The following is a 24,367-nucleotide window of genomic DNA, read 5'->3' as shown; positions in this document are numbered from 1 at the left end:
AAAATAGATTCTGAGAACAAGGCAGCCAGTGTTGGGGAGAGGCCGATTTCTCCCGAGGGAAAAAGAAATAGTCACAACAAATACATAAGCCTCTCTCACACGCAGACGCTGGCATGCCCCGGTTTATGAAAGGCCAATGGAGAGACAGCACATTCTTTAACAGCTGGACGCAAAGCCAGCCAGGGGCAGGGTCCCCTCCAGCCTGTTATTCCTAGATTAAAACAGGCCCTGGGGTGCCAGGCAGGAGGGCAGATTCCAGAGTCCCAGAGTGCCCCCCACCACCACCCCCGTGGTTATTGAGTGGGGGCTGCTGGTGCGGAGAATTGCAATTTTCCAGGTCTTAGCTAAGCGACAGAGATTAACGAGCAAGGCAGACATGGCCAGAACAAGAAGGGTGAGGGGGTCCAGGGGCTCTACCTCTTTGTCGCTTCCCCTCCTGTCAAAACACAACCCCCAGACCTCTTAACGTTTCCCCCGCCCCCCCCCCCCCGAACCTGTTCCTTCTTTCTTGGGTATGTTGAGTTTTTTTCCCAAGGGAAAAAAAAAAGTGATCCTTTGTATAAAAACGGTTTTGCTGTTTTAGGGCCACCCCCAGGGGTGCCCAGGGGGTTGCTCCTGGCAGTGCTCGGGGGGCCATACGGGATGCCGTGGATCAAACGCAGGTTGCCTATACACAAGGCAACCATCCTCCCTGCTGTACTATTGCTCCAGCCCACCCCAAAATAAACTTGCAGAAGCCACTGGGTGTCACGTCATCTTCAGTGTCTGTGGCGACTCTGCAGTGCAGGGGGCAGTTGAATTTGACCACTGAGCTGGACGGCTCGCCCCGAGCCTCTGCAGTCCTCTGATGCAAATAACTGTGTTTCTGGGTCCCACCCAGTAATAAACACAGTAATAAAGACTTGGATGCAGAACGATTGTCCAGCTCCCAGCTATGTGGTTTTTGCAGCATCGAGCCAGTGCAGACCTGGGTGCCCAGGGGACGGGCCAAGGCTTCCCCCCACAGGCCCACAGGCCAGGCTGACAAGAGCAGGGAGTGGCCTCCTCCCACCCACCATCCTCCAGCACTACCCAGGGATTCTCCGATGACTACAGAATTGAGTGCCAATGGTGTAGGCAGGTTGACAGGAAAAGGCCTTGGCAATGAAGCTTAGGTCAACAAAACTTCTGGGAGGAAAATTCTAAGGCTGATTCATCCTGTGGATACGGAAAACAGAGACCTGATAAGACCTTCAGTAGCAGACACTGAGGAGACTGGACCCCTCCCCATGAAGTTCCTCAAACCCTCAGACCTCTCCCTTAATCCCATTAACTTTAGTGATTCAGTCCTGAGAAGACTCCAGTACGTTCCAGATTAAGACAACCCAAGAAGAGCCTATAAAAGCCACCTTGAACAAAGGAAGGATGCACATATGCTGCCCGGGCCCATGCGCTGCTTGCGCCCACGTGGCCGAGCACATATGGTACCTGAGCATCTCGCCTCTTGAGATGGGGACTTTCATGCTCTTCTGTCTAATGCTGGGCGGTGTGTAGGGCTCTCTCCGTCCTTGAAGCCCGCGTTCTCTCTCTCTCTCTCTTTCTCTCTCTCTCTCTCTCTTTCTCTCTCTCTCTCTCTCTCTCTCTCTCTCTCTCTCTCTCTCTCTCTCTCTCACACACACACACACACACACACACACACACACACACACACACACACACACACCTTCAAAAACCCTCCAAATAAAATCCATTTACTTCACTGCCCGTCTACTCCTAAAATTCCTTTCTGTGAGCCGAGACAAGAACCCAGCAACCCTGGGTCCCAGGTAGCAGAGGCAGATCAGGAGAAAGTGACCGTCTTTCTCCTCCCTGCTTCACATGAGCCACCCGTGGGGCCCACCGAACTCATCACCAACCTCTGGGCAGGGCGGGCGAGAGTGAGCACCCAGAAAGCTTCCAGACAGACCCCAATCCAGATGGTGCAGGAGGAACAGAAGCTGCAGAGATAACAAGGTACTTTCTCTTGGAAAGCCAGGCCGGGGTCTGGGCTGCCCAGGGATGCCCAGGAGATCGGGCACCAGGCATCCCCTGCCAGGGGGATGAGCAATAAATACGGACTCAGTCCCTTCTGGACGGCGGATGTCCTAGATGGTAGAGGCCATTGGGGGGCTTGGGAGGGCTGTTCCTCAGAGGCCTGGTTCCATGGACCCCCTGATGCCCAACTCTTCTCAGGACATGAATCATCCCAGAGCTGGGCTCCCCCTGCAAGACTGGGTCACTGAATCATGGGGGGCTCTGGCTGCAACGTGCACACTGGAGAGCAAGGACCAGGTCTGGGCACCGGGGCAATCCAAGACCACAAAAGCCAAGAAAACAAAGACGGGCAGAGACAGGGCCCACACCTGCCCTGGAGCAACCGGCCCTGGTTCAGTCCCCGACATCACAGGATCCCCTGCGCACTGCCTGGGACAGCCAGGAAGCCCTTCTGCTGCTTGCATTCAACTCCAAAGTGGCTGAAAGGGGCACTTAGAGGAGCCCTTACTGCCAACACCAGCAGGCAAGGTGTTCTGCCAAGTGCCGGCTTCACACGAGGGGAGATTAGGTCAAGTTCGAGGGCTGGAGGCTGCCTGAGCCGCGTGCCTGAGCTCAGGCCTTCCCTGCTGTGCAATGGGCATGACCGGTGAGGGCAGGCCCAGATCCAAGGCCTTCTCTGAGACAGTGGGGTGCAGCTGGCAGATTCCCTACCCTCTCCTTCCCACTGCCCCCAGAGGCAGAGAAACTGGACAAGACCAACTCTCCCAGGGCCAGGCCCAGCAGACACCCTTTGCAAGCACTAAGGTGGCTCCGGGGGTTGAGGGGGGGGGTCTTGGGGTCACTGCCTGGGGCCACGTGGCACACAGGGATTTCAAGCTCGTCATTCCTATTGGTGCACAGTCCAGCCAGGGTTTCTGGGCACCCCAAAAAACTTTTACCTTCTAATAGTCTCCTTGCTGTGGAACCTGGCCAGAGTGGGTTCTTCTCCCTGAACCCCTAGTGTTTTCAACCGGCCAGGGGAGCGGGAAGGAACTTCTCAGGAAAAGGAAGACTCCATGATTTGGGGGAGCAGGTCAAGGGGCTTTCAATTCACCATTTCAGGAAAATCACACACTCACACACATACAACCACACACGCGCACATGCGCACACACACATACACGCAGACACACACGCACACACATACATGCACACATAGGCACACATACACACCATGATTTAGTGAAACAGCATTAGGAAGGGGTCCAAGCCCAGCTCTGGATGAGGTGTGTCCCGAGAAGAAGTGGAGGTCAGGTCATGGCTGCACACAGAGGGGCGTCAGGGGTCACTTTGAGTCAAGTCACGGGACTCGGACCGATGCGAATGAGAAGCTTCCCAGGATGCTAGAGAACGAGCCAAACATCTCCTTCCCCTTCCAAGCACACAGAAGCATGGAAAGACTTGCCAGGAGTCAGCCCTGGCGTCTGACAGCAAAGCACACGCACAAGGAACGGCCGGCTCAGCCTCCTCCCTTACACCCTAGCAGAGGAAATGAATCTCAAGCTGCCGGGGGTCAGGAAAAAGAGTCACCTGGTACTTTCAGCCAGTACCCCCACGGGCACCCACCCTGCCCCACACAGGCCCAGCAGGCTCCTGAATGCTCAAGAAACTCCCTAACAATCACGGGGCAGGCTGGGGTGGGGTTCCTCCTGGCCTCCAACCACACTCCTCTTTCTTAGAAAACCCCACGAAGGGCTGAGTACAGGCTGGCCCAGAGAAGTTTCTGGTCGTCCGGCTTTTGTGGGGTGGCCACACAGCTAGACTCCGGTCACAACAACCCAGAAGCAAGGCTGGCACGCACCCTTTCGATCGACTCTCTCCTCAGGGCTTTTTTGGGTTCCTGCTGGCTGTAACTCACAAGCCATGGCTGGCGCTCCAGCTGCCAGCTCGGGTCGGGAATGGAAAGTTGTCCGCTGAGGACGATAGCACAGCCGGACAGGTGCCCCAAGCTCTGTGAAGGCCGCCAAAGGCCCCCACTCACTACCTCCGGGGAGAAATGAGCCTCCCCAGCGCTTCAGGGAATGGTTCTCCGAGCCTCTCCACCTCTTGTAGCCAAAGCTTGTCTGCACTGACACAGATGCTGTGACCATGCGTCATGCATTGGAACTGGCTCTGGCGGCTGACAGAGGTTCCCATCTGCGTCACCGTGCACATCGCCACCTCGGTTTCTGCTCCTCGCCATGCATGCTGTCTTCTGCTTTGAGCACCTGCCTGGCTATCTTACAGAAATCTTTCTAGCATTTTCCATAACGCTGCCCACCATCCCTTCAGGCTGCCTGGTGCCTGCCCCTTCTCCTTCTCTCATACTTTGACCTTTTCCCCTTTTAAAAACCAAAAATAGGGGATGGAGCGATAGCATAGTGGGTAGGGTGTTTGCCTTGCACATGGCCGACCAGGGTTCAATTCCCACCATATGGTTCCCCGCCCCCCGAGCACGGCCAGGAGTAATTACTGAGTGCAGAGCCAGGAGTAACCCCTGTGCATCAGCGGGTGTGACCCAAAAAGCAAAAAAAAAAAAAAAAAATAGCATTTTAGAGCTGAGTGCTTCTAACCTCTGGATCTTATTATGCTCTTTGCCTGCAAGATGGGTTCACCTGCTAGTTTTTAAAAGAGACACAGAGAGATACTACAGTGTGCAGGGGGCTGGTCTTGTCCCCAGGGACCTGGGTTTGATTCCCAGCACACCCTGTGGTCCCAAGCCCTGCCAGGAAGGATTCCTGAGCCCAGAACTAGGAGTAAGTCCCCATCACTGCTGGACATGGCCCCAAGACAAGCAAGAGTGAGAGAGACAGAGAGTTGGCACCAGGGGTAAGGCCCTGGCCTGGTAAGCAGCTGACCCTGGTTCCGGCCTTGGCACCGCAGGGATCTCTCAAAAGTGCCAGGAGAGATCTCTGAGCTCAAAGCCAGGAGGAAGCCCTGAGCCCTCTAGGTGGTGGTCCAGCCCCAACCCCACTAAAGAGGAGAGAAAATAAAATGTCAAAATCACCCAGGAATTTAGTTGTGTGTTTCCTGTGCTCGATGGCAGGTCAAAGAGCAGAGTCGGGGCCTTGTTTGAAGCTGCCCTCACCCACTAAGCACTGATGCCAAGGAGCAGTGGGGGGGTGGGGGCACGCACAGCCTGAGCAGCAGTGGCCATGCTCAGAATCCTCAGAATCCTCTCTGGGAGGATTGGGGGTGGGGTCACGAGGCTGCTCCCTCCGACCAGGGTCCCCTTCAGCTGACACTGACCCACAAACAAGCCCCACACAGACACACTCACACATTGCTGATGTTCCCCTAGACCAGACGCAAAGTATTTGTATGTCCAAACTTCCCCAAAGCAGAATCGTCCAGTGGTGGGCAGTGGGACCCCCAAAGCATCCCCTCTGGCGCCGTTTCAGAGAAAAACTGTACTTCAGCAGGGTCAGACTCTGGGCCCCAGGTCACAATCTGCCAGGAGGGCAGAGAAGGATTTCTCTCCAGATTAAACATTTCTGCTCTGGGGGCCGGAGCGATAGCACAGCAGGGAGGGCGTCTGCCTTGCATGTGGCTGATCCGGGTTCAAACCCCGGCATCCCATATAGTCAGTCCCCTGAGCACTGCCTGGAGTGATTCCTGAGTGCAGAGCCAGGAGGAACCCCTGAGCATCACTGGGTGTGACCCAAAATAAAACCCAAAAATAAGTAAGTAAATAAATAAATAAACACTTCTTGTCAAGCATCCCTGTTGGGTGAGGGCATCCCCAGGGCCCCCCAGGAGCAAGGCAGTTGGGCAGAAGGGGCGGCCATCAGCTCTGTCCACCCAGAACCAGCTTGTACCCCCCTGAGTGAGAACAGAGCTCCCTCTTCCCCCTGCAAAACGAGAGACCTCCTCGGCCACCCAGAGCCGGCGTTTACGGTGCTGTGGGGACAGTAGGGGTCCTGGGCCTCAGCTGCACTGTCTGCCCGGACACCGCTCCTTCCCGCCGCGTGCCCGTCCGGTTTCTCCTGGCCCTCCTTCAGCCCACCTCCCACACTGCTGCCTCCGCAGGTGTCCGAGGCCAGGCTGCAGGCTGAGAGCCAACGCGAGGGAGGTGTTTACAGGCCGCTGCCGTAGTGGCCTCCCCCCTCCAGCTGCCAGGGGCTGGGGCGGGCTGAGGGGCCTCTGTATGATGGATTCCCATCTCCTGCCAGGTGCCAGGTGCTCGTGCCACACAGCGCCAGGCAATGTGGCCGAGTTTCCAAGGAGACGCGAACATCCCTTTGGGCTGCAGGATTGCAATTGTTGTTTAACTGCAGGGGTGAAGGCGTGCTCACAGCAGCCCGGGCACAGGTGCGATCCATAGTGCTTGCACCCCGGGCGTCCACACCTGCCCTTTCTTGGCTCCCGAAAACCAGCGGGCAGCTTCCATGGAGACATCCTGGGCCACAGACGCTGGCTCCTGCGCTGGCCCAAGGAAGTATCTGCGTCCCCGTGCTCACCTGAGTCATGGCAACAGTGCTCGGCTTGTTAATCTGTTTCCTCGCCTGGGACGCCCTGGTTCAGTCAGATCCTATTCATACTCGCTCCTTCCTCCCTCCACCAGCAAACAGCAGCCCCATTCCCCCCAGAAAACACAGTCAGAACAGAGCCTCATCTCCCCGGGGGCCCTAAACCAAGAGCCACGGCATCTCACCAGGTCACATGAGGTGAGAGCCTCAAGCCAACATCGACCGAGTGAGGGTACCAGGACCCAGAGGGACGTGACTCACCCCTGCTCCCGGCCCTATGCACCGAGTCCCAGAACGGCCGGACCAAGAAGTTCTAGAAGTCCCCCTTGTTCCCCAACTCTGGCAGCAAAGTGAGGCTTAGACTCAGCTCTGGAGGATGCACCCAGGGGAGGAAATGGCTAAAGAATGAACCCCCAAACTTCCCACTGGATATGGAGTGTAGGGGCATCGGTGGGCTGGCACAGGCCAGCCCCAGATAAAGCCAGCAAACAAACACGTCTCCATTTTCTCCTGAAACGTCTAAGAAATGATGGTGTGGGGGGCGACCCCCAGGAAGGACTCAGCACTTCTTCAGCCAGAAAAACTCATCCTAATGGACAGGAGCAACTGGCTGGCCTCTCTCTGATGAGCTGGCCCATTGCAGAGCACATTATAAAAATCACTCTTCATGGACCAGGGGGAAATGGCGTAGGGGGCAGAGTCGGGGGATGGGCAAGTGACAATTGCCCAAAGCCTGCTTTAGCCTTGAACACCCCCAAATCTGAGAAGGGGGGGCAAGTGGAGAGGACTGTCCTGGGAAGGTCTCCGTGCTGATGAGAGAGCCTTGGCCAGGGAGATGGGTCAAGAGCAGCCTGCCTGGGTAGGCACCATTCCCCATGAAAGCACCTCGAGACCCCCTCCCCAAGGATATTGCTGCTAAAGCAATGTGAGGCGGGATTAGCCCCAGAGACCCTCGGGTTAACAGGACCCAGCAGGGTCTGTGGGGAGAGACTAAGGGGGTCACAGGTCTGTGACGGTCAGCAGACATGGGCAGGTTGAAGAATGCTGGGCTAGGGGACAGGGGTGGGGGTCTCCCCAGTCACTGGAGGCAGGCAGGAGGGGAGGAGGGTAACATTGGGCTAAAGACCTCCAGAGGCTCCCCCTGGTCCCCTCTGCCCTCTGCCCTCTGTTTCTCCCAAATCGTCACAAGAGTCTATTTCAGCTGACGCTGCTTCCTCAACGCCATGTCCAGACTGGGCCGGGCCAGGCCATGGTGGCTGCGATTGGATGGACCGGCTGTGGCCAGGACACACGGAAGCCCAAGGAGAGGCTGGCCTAGAGCATCCTACCAGGCCAGCGTGTGGGGCTGAGGGGAGGGGATGTGCAGGGAGACAGAGTCTCAGGGGTCTTGTTATGTTAAAAGGAGAGGAATGCAAATGGATAGCCTTCTCACTGTGGAGAAGGGCAGAAAAAAACAACAACAGGAAAGCCAGTGACTTGGGGCTGGAGAGATAACACAGCGGGTAGGGCACCTGCCTGGCACACGGCTGACCTAGTCTCATCGGCAGAACTACACAGAGTCCCGGATCCCTGCCAGGAATGATCCCTGAGCACAGAGCCAGGAGTAGTCCCTGAGCACAGAGCCAGGAGTCAGCCCTGAGTACAGAGTCAGGCATAATTCCTGAGCACAGAATCAGGAGTAGTTCCTGAGCACAGAGCCAGGAGTAATTCCTGCAAGAGTAACCCCTGAGCACAGAGCCAGGAGTCAGCCCTGAGCACAGAGCCAGGAACAATCCCTGACCATCACTGGGCGTGACTCAAAAAAAAAAGGCCACTGACAGAGGAGCAGAGGTGGGTGGTGGGGTGCCTCGGGGTACCCGGGGACTCAGGGAGGGTCCTGCTTTTGCTATTGTGGTTTGGTTTGGGGGGTCCCACACCAGCCGAGCTCGGGATTGACTCCTGGCTCTGTGCTCAGGGGTCAGTCTCAGTGGGCTCAAGGGAGCACCTTGTAAGTGCCGAGGTAGAAGCCAGGTTGGCCGTGCAAGACAAACCCCTCTCCACTGGGCTCTCTCCGCTCCGCTCCTCCGGCCCGGCACTGAGATGGGTGACACACATGCCACAGGTCACTCCCTGTGCCTGACCCACCCACAGCCCCCGGGCAGCGTACAATGGCAGCAATGCAAAGGGAAAGGAGGATATCTAGAAGACACAGGCGGCCAGAGGAGCCAGGGGCGATAACACACCCTAGCTGCGGTCAGTGCTCTGGCCAAGGCTTGTGGGGCGGCAAAGCTCCTGAGTAACTGCGTCCCCCATCTGTGGGCCCGGAGGGGGTTTCTCCCCGGCCGTGGTGCTGGGCTGCAGCAGGAGGTTCTCCCTCGGAGCTGGGCTACTTGGAATTCCATCTCTGGACCCCAAGGGTCAGGGGACCAGACGCCCCAGGCCGCTGCCGGAGATGGGGCTGAGCTTTCTGCTGGAGCCTGGTGGGGCCCGGTGCTGTGCCCACTCTGCCTCGCACCTCACCAAGGGTGCCCAGAGCTGCAGGGACCCCCCTGATGCCCTCCTTCCCTGCAGCTGACCCCGCTGGGCAGCTCGAGTCTCTGGCCCTGCGGGGAGAGAGTGTCCCCAGAAGGCGGGCATGTGGGGCAGAGGGAATGTGTCTGGGGCTGTGGTGTGTGTGTGTGTGTGTGTGTGTGTGTGAGTGAGTGGGGGTGGGTATGTGTGGCTGTGGGGGTGGGTATGTGTGGCTGTGGGGGTGGGGGTATCTATGTGGGAGTATAGGTATATGTGTGTATGTTGAGGGTATAGGTGTGGGGGTGGGAGGGAGAGTTGTGGGTGTGGAAGGGAGTATATGTGTGTGTGTGTGTGTGTGTGTGTGTGTGTGAGTCCAGGGAGGGGTATGTGTAGATGTGTGTGTGTGTGGCTGTGTGCTGGGGTGTGGGCGTGGGTATGTGGGGGTGTGTAGTGTGGGGTGTATGAATAGTGTGGGGGTGTGGGGTGTGGAAGTGTTAGGGGGTGTTTGTGTATGGTGTGAGTGGGAGTGGGTATGTGGGTGTGTGGGTATGGGTGTGTCTGTGGGGGAGTGTGTGGCTGTGTGGGTGTGTGTGTGGCTGTGTGGCTGTGTGGCTGTGTGGGTGTGAGTGTGTGTGAATGAGTGCGTGTGGGTGTGTGTGTCTCTGTATGTGTCTGTGCGTGAGTATGGGGGTGGTGGGGGGTGGTACTGTGGTACCAGACAGTGTTGTACTGGAATAAAGACGGTCGGGCAGACCAATGTGTAGGTGTAGGTGTGGGTGTGTCTGTGGGGGGATGTGGGTGTGGCTCTGTGGGAGGGTGTGAGTACGTGTGAGTATGAGTGGGTGTGGGTGTGTCTGTGGGATGTGTGTGTGTCTGTGGGGGGGGCATGAGGGTGGGTATGTATAGGTATGTGGGGGGAGGTGTGTGTGTGTGTGAGTGGGTGTGGGTGTGTCTGTAGGGTGTGTGTTTGTGTGTCTGTGTGTGAGTGTGGGGAGTGTGGGGTTGAGGGGGATGCAGGGGGCTTTCCAGCACCAGCTTACTGGAGGGCCCCCCCTTTGGGCTCTTAGGGGCCACAAATCTCCAGACACTGCCGACAATTCCCCCGCCCTCTCTGCTCCACTTCCGGGCTGGCCAGTGTGCGGGGGTCCCTTCAGCCCGGCTGAGATGAGCACCTCGTGGGCCCCACCCCCAGCCCCTCCGTGGGTCCGTGACCTTCTCTGGTTGCTTCCTCCACGCCGCCTGACAGCATGGGGGAGTTGGGATCTGAGCTGCCGTGAGAACACTCGCTCACCTTCCCAGGGACAGCCTAATTGCTCCAAGAATGTCAAATCTATCGTCTCTCTAAAATAGATCTGACAGTTTTCCTTCCTTTAAAAATACGAAGCCAGCCAGCGACATGACACAGATAAAATTCACTGGCAGATCTCGGAGGCCGTTTCTCTGTCCTGTTTCCTGAAACCCATCCAGAAGGTAGACCCAAGCTCCTGGCTTGGGGCTCAAAGGGGGGGGGGGGGGCGGACAGAAAGAGCCACTAAGGCACGTCCCTGAACCATACATACGTCAGGACTAGTCACTTCAGTAAAGACAAAAGGCAGCTTAGAAAAGGGCACTTGCTTTGTCTTTGAGCGCTGGGAGTAGAACAGGGATGTTTTTAATTAGGGAAGGAGCCCGGGAGGGGCCAGCCAAGCTGGGCCTGAGCTCAGTGGAGGACTGCAGGGCAGAATGCAGTTCTCAGCTCAGGCCTCTCCTGCTCATGGGGAGATGCGCCCTGCTCTTCCAAACCCACGTGCAGTGCCTGAAAGCTGTAGTAGTAATCCAGACAGTGTGGTACCGGCATAAAGACCCTCCGGCAGCCCAATGGAACGCTGTGGGGAGTGCAGAGACAAATCCTTGGATATACAGTTACTGTCAAGGAAGGGCCGAAAAGATGAAGCGGAGCAAGAAAAACCCCTTTCCAACAAGTGATGCTGGGGGAAAACTGGTCAAGCACACGCAAAAAAAAAAAAAAGAAAAAAAAAAGAAAGAACTCAAACACCTATATACAAAATTCCAAAATGAATTAAAGACCTCAATATCTGACCTGAAATCTAAATCATATTGATGAAAACATAGATGGAGCCCTTCAGGACACTGAATCTTCAATAATCCAGGGCAGCTGGCCAAGCTCACAGGAGCAAAGGTAGACAGATGGGCTACATCAAGCCAAGCACTCCAGAAGGGATGAGAGGACCATGATGAAAGTCACCCCACAAACTAAGAGAAAGTATCTCCCCCCGCACACACACACACCTTTTCTGGCAAAGGGTTAGCATCTAAGATGCACAGAGCGTCAGTAGAACTTTATAAGAAAAAAAAAAACAACCCCACGGAAAAATGGGGGGGGGGGGGCAGGGATGAACAAAAGCTTCCTCCCAGAAGGTGGTCAAAGGGCATAAGAAAATACGTTCTGCATCTCTTATCATCAGGGAAATGCAAATCAAAAACGAGATATCATCTCACGCCAGTGAGACTGGCACACATCCCAAAGGGCAAACTCGCCCAGTGTTGGCAGGGATTTGTTCCTCAGGAGGAAGTTTACCACAGGGGAAATTCTGGGTGCCAGGGGACACCAGGACAATGGTGGGACAATGGTGGGGGGGAAGCCAACCGGTGGAGGGTGGGGTGCTGGAATGTCTTATTCATGAAACCCAACCATCAACAGTATTGTAAGCCACAGTGCCTAAAATAAAGAGATTTCTTTTTCTAATATATATATATATATATATATATATATATTTTTTTTTAAGGACGGTTCCAGAGGCCATCAGAAGACAGGAGAGGGTGGGTGGGGTTTATAAACCCAGCCTCCTTCACTGTGGATGTGGGCAGATAAAAGACAAATTGCCCACTTAAACACACATTTAAGATAAGGGAAAGTGATTTAGTGCAAGGATATCCTAACTACTGTGTGGCACACACTTACATTTAAAAATACTTAAACAGGGGCTGGAGCAATAGCACAGCGGGTAGGGAGTTTGCCTTGCATGCGGCTGACCCGACTTCGATTCCCAGCATCCCATATATGGTTCCCCTAAGTCCTGAGTGCAGAGCTCAGAGTAACCCCTGTGCATCGCTGGGTGTGACCCCCAAAAGCAAAAGTAAGTAAAGGCCCTCCCGTTGATCGTCGATTTGCTCGAGCGGGCCCAGTAACGTCTCCATTGGAGACTTCGTTGTTACTGTGTCTGGCATATCGAATACTCTCGGTAGCTTGCCGGGCTCTCTGAGAGGGGCGGAGGAATCGAACTCGGGTCGGCCATGTTGGCCGCATGTAAGGCAAACGCCCTACCACTGTGCTATTGCTCCAACCCGACTTCGATTCCCAGCATCCCATATATGGTTCCCCTAAGTCCTGAGTGCAGAGCTCGGAGTAACCCCTGTGCATCGCTGGGTGTGACCCCCAAAAGCAAAAGTAAATAAATAAATAAATAAAAATAAAATAAACATGTTTTTGGCCCAGCTGGCACTGGAATTCAGCTGGCTATTCTCTGTTTTCACTGGTTCAAATTGTCCTCCCCATGCATCTGCTCAGCCACGTCCCTCCAGAGCAGAACAGGGGTCTCAGGCAGCTCCCCGGAGCTCTCTCACACCCGCACGCCCTCCCCAGGTGCACCTCAGGCATCTGACACTTTCCTAGGTAGGTTTCCCTAAATCCCATGGGCACCTGCTCCAGTGGTGCCCTGGTAGCTGCTCCTGCGCTGACGCGGGTCGAGTGACCCCTCTCTTCTGCCAGCCCCAGGGTAGTGCATCCTTCAAGTGAGGACTTCCTCCCTTCCCCATCTCCCAGCTCTGCTCTTGGAAAACACTCCATTGCCTGTTCGATGGCCATCTCTGGCACATATGCTTGGCAAATCATTCTTGAATGAAAGAATGAATGAAAAAAGCAAAGAGTTCATCCTAGTTCTGCTGCATCGCTCTCCTGATTACTCAGGACCTAAAGGGTTCCATTCTGAAGGCGTTACAGGCGTTATATTCCAACCAGCAAAGAGGAGACAACACCCCACGAAGGAGCTGAAGGCAGGCAAGAGGGAGGGGAGGAGCAAGTCAGTCCTGATGAACTACAGCCGTGGAACCAAGTGCCCCGGAGTCCGGCAGCTTGGCCCAAAAGACGGATTCTTCTTTGCCCCTAGTTCTGTAGGTTTGGGGGATCCCTAGCCCCTGGGCTGTCGGTGCACCTGTGCAGACACGTGACCACCCTGAGCTGCGTTCTCCAAAGGCTCTGCAGCACCTGGAAGGCAGCTGGCAAAGGAACTGCCCCGAGAGGCTTGATGGGACATTTTCTTGCTGCAGGTTTCGCAGAAGCTGGACCTCTCTGGAGTCTGGCTCTCCCCAGCACACATCCCAGAAGAGCCGTGGTTCATTTGTGGGCATGTGGCATCTCATATTCCACTGATGTACCAAGAGTAGCACACCACATTGGATGGAATGTAAAGTAGAAGGCAACCGATCTCAATCAAATAGGTAGATGGATAGATAGGTAGATAGATAGATAGATTGATAGATAGAGAGAGAATATATTAGCACACAAGGCTCAACCTGTAACAACTGTTAGTAATCTCTTATACAAGGGCTTCATGGCTCCAGGGTGAGATACAACAATCTTCACACACTTCCCTCTAAGGAAACTTATTGGATAAGTTTTGGCAGGTTATTTTTGGATCATTTTTGGCAGATTATTCATAACAAGACAGACAAAATAAATTTTTTACAACCTGCTTTGGGAGCAGGTTTGGGTGGGGTGGTAACGTTCAAAATAATGGTGATGGGAAGTTGTAATGGTGGTGGGAAGGTGATGGAATGTTGAATGTAATAAATTATCATGAACAACTTTTTTTTTTCCTCCCTCCCATTGATCGTCGATTTGCTCGAGCGGGCCCAGTAACGTCTCCATTGGAGACTTTGTTGTTACTGTGTCTGGCATATCGAATACTCTCGGTAGCTTGCCAGGCTCTCCGAGAGGGGCGGAGGAATCGAACTCAGGTCGGCCATGTTGGCCGCTTGTAAGGTGAACACCCTACCGCTGTGCTATCGCTCCAGCCTTATGCAAATAAAATTAAATTTTAAGAAAAGAAGAAGATAAATCATGGCGGGTGGGGGAGGGAATGTCCCAGAGAGGAAGTGGAAGCTGCTGGTTTCTTAGGGTCCCAGCCCCCAGCTCACTGCGCCCCTCCCCACTGCTGTGAGCCAACATCACCACCCACCCACCTGTGGGAGAGAAAGGGGCTCTGGCTCCGCCTCCGCAGGCGGAAGGCTTGGCAGCAGCCTTCAACCCTCCCCCAAAGTCTGTCTCCAACCAGAAATCAGAGAAAATCATCCCCAACACACAAAGCCGTCCAGGGACTCTGGCCAAGTCCATTAAGAGGTTAGGGAAATATAACGAGGGGGAAGGCGTCAGGCCCCTGATCTGGAAAATCAATCAGACCCAAATTAATTTTTCACACTAAAAAGTTTTCAATTATTTCATCCGCTCTGCATAAACAGGGATGGCAGCTTGGAAAATGCTGGAAAGAAAGAGTACTGTGGAATGAAAAAGACACAATCACTTGGAAGACATCTGCCTGTGGTACCTGTTCTGGGCCAGGCCGTGCAGACGGAACCTCCCCCTCCTCCCACACACACAGACACACACACACACACAGACACTCACACATACAGACACTCACACACACACTCTCACATACACACACATGCACACATATACTCACACACACATACACTCACACATACAGACACACATACACTCACATACACACACGTACACATATACTCACACACATACACACACATACACATACTCACACACAGACACACATATACACACATACACACACTCATAGACACATACACTCACACACGCACACACATGCCTATATACACACTCACACACATACACACACAAACACACACTCATACACACACTCACACATACACACTCACACACACAAACTCACACACATACACTCACACACATTCACACAACATATACACTCACACACACACATACTCACACACACTCACACACACACACACACACACTAACATGGGGTTGGATTTATGCACTGCTGAAGCCTTTCTGTCAGGAGATTCGGCCTTCTTTTCTCGAGAGGCCTCACATGTGCACTCTCTGATGTGGCTATCCTAGAGACAGAGGAACGGCGGGGGTCGGCAGGGAGTAAGTGGGGAGGACACCTGAGGTCTTGTCCCTTGGATCTGGCGTCTCCAATAACTCAGGCCTCAAGACACACTGGTGTGTGTGTGTGACTTGGCCAGTCTGCCAGGTTTTGTTCCAGTACGGAAAAAAAAAAACTAACATCCCATTTTCAAATAACTCTTCAAAGGATGATTCAGAGCCAAATCTGGTCTCAGATGCTTAAGGATCGTGAAAATGGGTCATTTCCTAAAAACAAGCCGTGTTCCATTTGGAACAGAGTTAAGGAGAAACCGTACTTGGCGTGAAATGGTGCTGTTTTTAATGGAAGAACCCAAGCCAAGCCAAATCTTCACAATTAATCAGAATCGATCTAGACCTCCAATTCAACCCCGATTAAGAATGCCGTGTGGAATAGAATTTACATAAACTCAAATAGTCCCCAGGCACTCTCCAAAGCTAGGTTCTAGAACCTTCTAGAGGTTCTAGAGAACCCGGAGAAGCTCATGGGAACATCTAGGGTTCCTCTGCTTGCACAACTCAGAGGGTGGAGAACATTCTTTTCTTAGTCAGGGTACTCACATTCCACACGGCTCTCTAATCCCTGACAGATCCACTAAAGGGAATCATGCTGTGTTTTGTCCATGGAAATCATCTAATCACGTAGCCCAGGCTTTAATTCAGGTGAGGTCTCCCTTCCCCAAGCCTGATTGCCCAGCAAAGTCATTCTACACATACACTTACGTAGAGTGTTTCATCAGCTTAAAGGAGCAGAGGTTTCAGCCCTTGAAACACATTTTTTTCAACACAAATAATGGAAAAATAGAATACAAAATGCTCCAATCTGATAGAGTAGCAGCACTGTCCTCCCATTGTTCATCAATTTGCTCAAGCGGGCCCAGTAACGTCTCCACTGTGAGACCTTCTTGTTACTGTGCTTTGGAATATCGAGTACGTCACAGGTAGCTAGCCAGGCTTTGCTGTGCAAGCGAGATACTCTCAGTAGCTTGCTGGGCTCTCTGAGAGGGGCAGAGGAATTGAACCTGGGTCAGCCAGGTCGGCCACATGCAAGGTAAACGCCCTACTTGATAGAGTAAGAGTATCACAAACTATTTCTGGGGCTTAAAAAGGACCTTCAATGACAATTATTTCAACATAGTGATGGAAAGAAGAGAGGAACAGAGGGAGGGAGGAAGAAAGGGAAGGAGGAAGGGAGTACGGGAGGGAGGAAGGAAGGAAGGAAGGAAGGAAGGAAGGAAGGAAGGAAGGAAGGAAGGAAGGGATAAACCCATAAATTGCCATTTCTTCAGTTTCTCTGTAGCGGTCTTGGGTCAGAGCTAGTTAAGAGGTTAAGGTCCCCAGCCCTCAGGGTTCCTTCACTCTTTCAGAATAGGGCCTGGAGGCTCGGTTCCCCTGTGAACAGGCTGAGCATAGCTGGGTAATTCCCCTCTCATCCCAGGGAGACAGGCAGAGCAGACTCAGATCCCCACGGTGGCAGCCTGAGCATCCTGCAGACTTCAGCCTTCTAGCCTGGCCTCAACCTGCCCTGCGAGGACGGCCAGTCCCCGGGCAGCCAGCCTCGGGTGCTCTGTGACTGCCCAACAGTCAACCTTGTCCTGCAAACTCCCACTCCACCTTCCGGCGCCCTCGAGCCAAAATCCAGGCCAGAACTTCCTGCCAATGTTGACTTCTGCCTGGGGCGCTGCCATAAGTCTTCAATCCCCTTTGTCCTGGACCCAACAGCCCTCTTGCCTGGTCCAGCCTGTGCCCTCCCTCTTGGCCATCCCAAAGCAGGAAGGCTTACGGGCGGCCAAAGCAGATGTGTCTGCGTCAGCTTGTGAGTACTAAGAGATCAGGACACCCAGGTTCAGCCACTGTGTGGTCTGGGGCCAGGCACCCATGGGGGAGGAGGGTCTGGAGGCTAGTAAGAGGCCTTGAATTTCATTTCTTTTTTGAAAACTGCATAATGGCCATGTCTCTGTCCTGTGTAAGGGGAGAGCGGGGAGGGAGACGGGGAGAGCCAGTGGGGTGGGACGGAGCTAGGAATATCTGCTGTGGGAGCGGCCCCTCCCGGTGGTTCTCTAACCACCTACTGGGTAGCAGAGGAACAAGAAAAGCACCGGTGCATTGCACACAGTCCTAACACACAAAGGGGACACAAGGGGTTTCATGCAAACATGGAGGATGTGTCCACACCAGCATCCGACCTGACTCCTGGTCAGCAAACTGGAATCACTTCAAAGCAAATGAATGCCTGCAGTTTCTTAGCCTAGCTACAACTACCAGAAAGTTCTCCAGCTGCAATCCCTTTCCCAAAGCCTCTAGAGCTCCCCCATCTGAGGATGGCACCTTCGTGTTTGCTCAGGTACTCAAACCTTAAAGAAACAGCAAGAGCAGAGAGGGGCTCCGCAGAGAACAGCCTCCTCTGGGCTTCTGGGCCTGCCTTGAATGGGGGTGCAAGAGGGTTCCTTCAGCACAGGCAGGCGGGGCCAGCCAAGTGCCTCCTCCAAAGACATGTACCTCAGCTCCGAGCAGAGACACAACAGACCCGTTCAGAAATTCAATAGAGCTTGGACAAGTCTGCACACCCTCCGGTCAGTGGTGCTCAGTGTCAGTTCTTCAGAAATCTTTCTTTTGGCTTAGAAGTTGACCTGCAGAACTTCTCCCCTCCCCTCCCCTCCCTTCCCTTCCCCTCCCCTCCTCTCCCCCTCCCCTCCCCTCCCCCTCCCCTCCCCTCCCCTCTCCTCTCCTCTCTTCTCCTTCCCCCTCTCCTCCCCTTTGTCCTGGACCCCTCCCCTCCCTTCCCCTCCCCTCCCTCCTCTCCTCTCCTCTCCTCTCCTCTTCCCTCCCCTCTCCTCCTCTCCTCTCCTCTCTTCTCCTCTCCCCTCCCCCTCTCTTCTCCCTCTCCTCTCCCTCTCCCCTCTTCCCTCCTCTCTCTTTCTCCTCTCTCCTCTCTCTTCTCTTCTCTCTTCCTCTCTCCTCGCTTCTTCTTCTCTCTCTCCTCTCTCTTCTCTCTCTCTCCTCTCCTCTCCCTCCTCTCTCTTTCATGTTTTCCTGCATATGTGTGTGGGATAAAAAAGATTTAACTCTCAGAGTCTCTCTGGAGAACAGATATGAAAGTATGAATCAAGATACACAACAAAAGTTTTTGTCATGGAAGAAGAATATTGGGGACTATTCCCATATCGGGGATGAGTAGTGAATAATCTAGATTCACGTGGCCAAGTGGGTATCTACACTGGCTGGAATTTCGCCTGGAAAGCAAATTGTAATGGAGGAAGGAACGCTTGTTTCACCACAAAAGTTTCTACCAAGAACCCACTAAAGCCCTTGCCCAGAACTGCTCTAACAATGAGGGTGCTGTGTTCACAGGGGAACGAAGATCTCTAAATAAGAAGATCCAAATGGATTTGGGATTTTTAATTAAAAAGTCATTATCATCCTCCTATTTCTGGAAAAACCTGTCTCCACACTGCAGAGAAGAGCACCCTCTGCATTTGCCAAGTTGTGCAATCAGAGCTTTGTGACCTGCAGAATGAAGGGAACTTGGGGGCATTCTAGGGAGGGAATGGAGTGGGATGCTGATCCTATTTCACATAGGTAATTACCACTGGGGCAATAATACACACACAACACACACACACACACACACACACACACACACACAATCAACTTTGACTTGAAAAGAATCCATAGTCCACAGCCCTGGAGAAAAATGCAAATAATAAAATCACAGCAGAGACAATGGAATGTGGGTCCCTCTGGAGTTTTACTGTATCTGACTCGTGTCATCTGTGCTGAAATCCAATTTGAAGACTCTCCTAATTCCCTCCCACAGTCTTCGCTGCTTGAAGAGTGTCAACTGGAGACCTCCATGATTGATATTATCGGAGGCAACAGCACTGACTGACAGACAGCTAATGAATTTGGGGTGTTCCTTTCACAACCAAGTGACTGGCGTTCAGACCTCAGTCCCAATTGGGATTGTTCTGTATTTGATGTCTCTATTCTCACGAGCCCTGCTCTTTGAACGCACATGGGCTATTTCATTTGTATTCATAGGGAAATGTACATTAAGGGAGAAGATCTCTCCAGATGCCTGTGGTAATGAAATAAAAGCATTTGATTTCTGTGGAATGTCATAATAGGTTAAAACATAAATTCTGAGCTGCTCTTCTCATGTTATGAATTTTAAAATAAGTAATTCAGGCAACTTAGATTTCTGGGGGAGGGAGGATGTCTTTTAGGTCATTTTTCAGAAGACTTTACACCAAGCTTGGCTGAATTGTTGTTGATTTTTGGTTTTGTTCATTAGTAGAATACCAAAGTTAAAACTTACTACTAGAGTAACTTATGCGCACAACGCAGTTTTATCTGAAATTAAGATGATCACACATAATTTGTTTTGAACATAGAAAGTGCCATAATTCTATGGCAATTGGGACATGTCTAATTCTAAATATTCCTATTTTCATCTCAAAAACGACTATCCTCTACATCTAGAATGACAGGACGAAAAGCTTTATCCATACAATTTTGGATTTTCCCATTTCTTTCATATTATTTCACCAGAAAAGACATGTTTAGTTTCCACAAGAATGGAAGGACTTTTGCCTGAAAGCGGTCACTCCCTGGCTGTGAGTGGCGGGATGCTGTGTCTTCTGGAACATTCCATAATTCCCTTTAGTGCAAAACACTGACCAGGCCGCCCAGTTGGAAAGGACTGGTGGGACTCAGGTGGCAGCATCAAACACCTGGGATGGAGCCCAGCTGCGGCCACCAGCACCTGCTGGCCAGGTCTCAGCCTCCGGCACCCAGCACAGCACTCCTTTTGGTCACACAGAATCTCTCCAATTTCTCCATCCTCGGGGGTCTCTCTCTCCCTCCTGAGGGGCCCCAAGATCCAAGCTAACTTTATGGGGCTACAGTACCACTGACTTTGCTCATTCTCTCATGAGAGTCTGGTGGAATTTTCCAGAGACTCATGACGTGTGGTTCTCAAAGATTGAACACAGAAACAGCTGTCTCTGTGAAACCAGACATTAGAAAAATGCACGGAAACGCTGAACACGGCCATGCTGCTCTCTAAATATTTTTTTTGTGTGTGTTTTGGAAAATTGCTTTTCACTATAAACTGGTATCCGTGTTAGCGTGTCGTGGGATTGTGGCTTTATTTTTAATGAAATTGTAAGGGAAATATTCAACAATGTCTCGGTGTTTATGTGGAATAGATGAGAAGCAGCGTAGTTCTCAGTGTCCAGTGGGATCATGGAGAGTTCTGAACAACGGACAGGAGTTCTGAGAGCAGGAAGTCTGAGAAGCCTTAGGCCATAAACCCCCATGATTCTGGGGTCAGAATGTTCCATGGAAATGAACTTTGAGTTTTCGGTGGCAGTTGATGCTGGGTGATGATCTTTTCTCACCTTTGGGACATTGAATGTATGGAATTCTGTTATTAAAAGTTTTGAAAATCATGGTGCCTAAATAAAATTTTTTAAAGAAAAAATCTGTATTTTAAAAAGATGAAAAATAAAAGCAATTAAAAATTTTTTAAAACTACTGTGCCAGAGAGACAGCTACAGGGTCAAGCACCTGCCCTGGGTGTGGGAGGCCTTGACTTAACCCCCAGCATCTTCCAGAAGTAGCCTCTGCCCACCACTAGCTGTGGCAACCTCCCCACCCGATTCCCCCAAAAAACTAATACCCAGACTCCTACCTCCTGTCTCTTACTGACATCATTGCATAATGCACAGATAATTCAATACCAGCAAACTGAGGAGGCATGGTCTCATAAGAAAGGATGATTTTGAAACAGTTGAATAGATACTTCATACATTTAGTTTTGGTTTGGGGGGGTGCCTTTTGTTTTGTGGGATTTTGTTTGTTTTTCACATACCCAGCAGTGCAGCAGTGCTCAGGGACTACTCATTGCTCTGTGTTCAGGGGGTCAATCTTGGCAGGGCTCAGGGGTGTGGGTTGCCCAGGGACTGAATTTGGGTCTGCCACGTGCAAGGCAGGTGCCTTACCCATGTACTGCCCTTCCTTCAGTCAACATGTATTTAGTTTCACAGAAGACATTGACTTTGATTTTTCTCACCTTACTTTGAATCTGGGCTGGAGTGGTAGCACAGTGGGTAGGGCGTTTGCCTGGCACATGGTCAACCCGGGTTTGATTCTTCAGCCCCTCTCGGAGAGCCCGGTAAGCTACCGAGAGTATCCCACCCGCACAGCAGAGCCTGGCAAGCTCCCCGTGGCGTGTTTGATATGCCAAAAACAGTAACAAGTCTCATAATGGAGACATTACTGGTCCTCGCTCGAACAAATTGATGAACAACGGGAGAACAGTGCTACAGTGCTACAGTGCTAGTTTGAATCTATAAAACACCACTGTTGCCTGATAATGAAATAAGAAATTTCTGGGAGAAGGGGAGGGGGAAAGGAGAGGAGAGGAGAGGAGAGGAGAGGAGAGGAGAGGAGAGGAGAGGAGAGGAGAGGAGAGGAGAGGAGAGGAGGGGAGGGGAGGGGAGGGGAGGGGAGGGGAGGGGAGGGGAGGGGAGGGGAGGGGAGGGGAGGGGAGGGGAGGGGAGGGGAGGGGAGAAAGAAAGAGAAAGAGAGAAAGAAAGGAAGAAAGGGAGGGAGGGAGGGAGGGAGGGAGGGAGGGAGGGAGGGAGGGAGGAGAAAGATATGGAGAAAGAGAAAGAAAAGGGAAGGAAGGAAGGAAGGAAGGAAGGAAGGAAGGAAGGAAGGAAGGAAGGAAGGAAGGAAGGGAGGGAGGGAGGGAGGGAGGGAAAGAAAGAGAGGGAGGAAGAAGGAGATGGAGAGAAAGAAAAAGAGGGAGGGAGGGAAGGAAGGAAGGAAGGAAGGAAGGAAGGAAGGAAGGAAGGAAGGAAGGAAGGAGAAAGAATATAAAAGAATGAGAGAGAGGAAGAAGGAGATGGAGAAAGAAAGAAAGAAAGAAAGAAAGAAAGAGAAAGAGAAAGAGAGAGAGGGAGGGAGGGAGGGAAGGAAGGAAGGAAGGAAGGAAGGAAGGAAGGAAGGAAGGAAGGAAGGAAGATTCCAACAATAAATGAATGGAAATAAGCCTATAACCAGGAGAATTGGGGTGCCCTGTGCCCCTAAGTCGCCTCCTCTGGTGAGTAAATCTCCTGTGCCCTTTTTCTGCTCCCAGATCTCCTTGCGAGTTGCCCACCCTCAGCAGCGCTCAGCGAGGACAGGTCCTTCCTGTCCCCAGGAGATGGAGGTAGAAGTCCTTCCTCTCCCCCCCTCCCCCACCCGCCCAGTGCACACCTGGGCGTTCTGGGTACCAGCCCCCTGCCACAGAGATGCTGACCTTTCCTTTCTCTCCACACTGCCCCTGCCCCATCAGCAGTCAGAGGAACCTTCTAGTACCTAAGTCTTCCTCGGCCATCAGCTGAAATTCAGGAGACAGCTCTGAGTTCCCAAGGCCCAGAGGAGCTTTTCCATCTGACATTTGAGGCTGACAACCACCAGAGCAGGAATATATATCCCTGCAGGAGGAGGCAGCAATTTTTCACCCAAGATGAGTTTATTTTATACCTAACCTAAGGTCAGAACACCAGGAGTCTAACCTCCTCGGGACCATCAATGCTACCCCTCGTATGTTTGGGCAGTTGGCATTACTAAATCTTCCGCCCCAAATGCTAACGGGAGAGCTGGGTTAGAGGGTCCAAGTTCGCCCCACATGTGGGCATGTCCCCGCCCCGACTCTGAGTCTCAGCTTCCCCCATAAACTCTGCTGAGTGTTCTTAGAACACAGAACGTGCTGCCAGTGCAGAGGGCCCGGACTCACTCGGAGCTGGCTTCCTTGCAGACACGCTCTCTGCCACGGTGCCACCCTGGGGCCAGCAATGTGCTCTGTGTACTAGAAAGGGTGGAAGCCGCTTTTAAAACCTGCTTTTAGTTGTTGAGCACTTCACAGTTTTCCAAGCACTTATCTCATTTGATCTCACTTTATCCTCACAACAACTCGGATGATTCTCACCAACCCTAATGAAGAAAGCAGAGAACTATATTTGCATTGTAATTATCATGTTGCCCGAAATGGGAGTCCTCCTTTGGGAAGGAAACTGTTCCCATAACTGCATTTAGCTAGCTCCATTTTCTTTGTAAAAACCAGACCACGGTGCTTGCTCTGCGTCCCTAAAATCCACCCTGGACTAAAGCACAGACATCTACCGAGCGTGTACATTGGACCGGAAGCTTCCATCCACCAGTCTGCTAGCCCAAGGCTTCAGATGGGAAAACGCAGATAGCTGGACTATTCCTGATGTCGTCTTACCGTTTTCACCAGACGTCTTGTCTTTTCCATTGGTGGCCCCAGCACCTTGTCGCTGAAGGGATAAAAGAGGAAATAAATTACTATCAAGCATATTGGGGATGACTGATCCTTCCTGCTTCAAAACTCGTTTGCACTAGATCTGTGGTTCTAGGACAATGCACACGAAACCAGGAACGTGTCAACCCAAGACGGTATCTACTGAACCCTTGACCATCGCCAAAGGGTCTCTGATAGGAAATGATGAACAAGAAGAAAATGCGAAGAAAGGGACTGGAGCGATAGCACAGCAGGGAGGTCATTTGCCTTGCATGCGACCGGCCTGGGTTCAATTCCCAGCATCCCATAGGGTCCCCTGAGCACCGCCAGCAGCAATTCCTGAGTGCAGAGCCAGAAGGAACCCCTGAGCATCATCGGGTGTGACCCAAAAAGCAAAAGAAGGACAAAGAAAGAAAGAAAGAAAAAGAAGAAGAAAAGAAAAAGAAAGAAAATGCGGATAAAACCGACATGGGTTTGTGCCAATTGATGACCATCACTCTTCTGAATTCTCCTGCCAATCACTGTGCCCAATGTCAGATTCTTAATCTTTAAGTTAATCTTTTAGAGTTAACAAATTTAAATTCTTTCAAAGAATTAAAGATAATTCTTTGAGCAAACCTCTAATTCACTCAGAGGGGAAAAAAAAGTCTTCTGTATCGAGGTTCAGAATTCAGAGTTTCTCCCACGCTCATGGAGTTTCTGTCCCCGTTAATTCCTCTTCTGGGCATTTTTCTTTCACTGGGTTGACCAGAATTATACGGTGTTGTACGGTTAGGTGTGAAATTGGGACAAGATTCTCGGGGTGCAAGGTTTGGAGCTGTGTAACAACAGATTTGGCGTGTACACTAGGAACACATT

At 52.2% G+C, this 24,367-nt stretch overlaps 1 protein-coding gene across 1 annotated transcript in view; it reads right to left on the bottom strand.

The window, feature by feature from the left end:
* PCP4 (Purkinje cell protein 4) overlaps positions 1-24,367 on the bottom strand; it is a 56,619-nt gene that overhangs the window by 5,486 nt on the left and 26,766 nt on the right. The window contains exon 2 of the mRNA XM_056119608.1: positions 23,474-23,525. Coding sequence (XP_055975583.1) covers positions 23,474-23,525 — 52 coding nt within the window. The remainder of the gene's footprint in view (positions 1-23,473; positions 23,526-24,367) is intronic.

Source organism: Sorex fumeus, unplaced genomic scaffold, assembly GCF_029834395.1.
Source record: "Sorex fumeus unplaced genomic scaffold, SorFum_2.1 ptg000041l, whole genome shotgun sequence".
In the NCBI taxonomy this organism is placed as follows: domain Eukaryota; kingdom Metazoa; phylum Chordata; class Mammalia; order Eulipotyphla; family Soricidae; genus Sorex; species Sorex fumeus.
The sequence above is the reverse complement of the archived record's forward strand: the minus strand, read 5'-3'. Positions and strand labels throughout refer to the sequence as shown.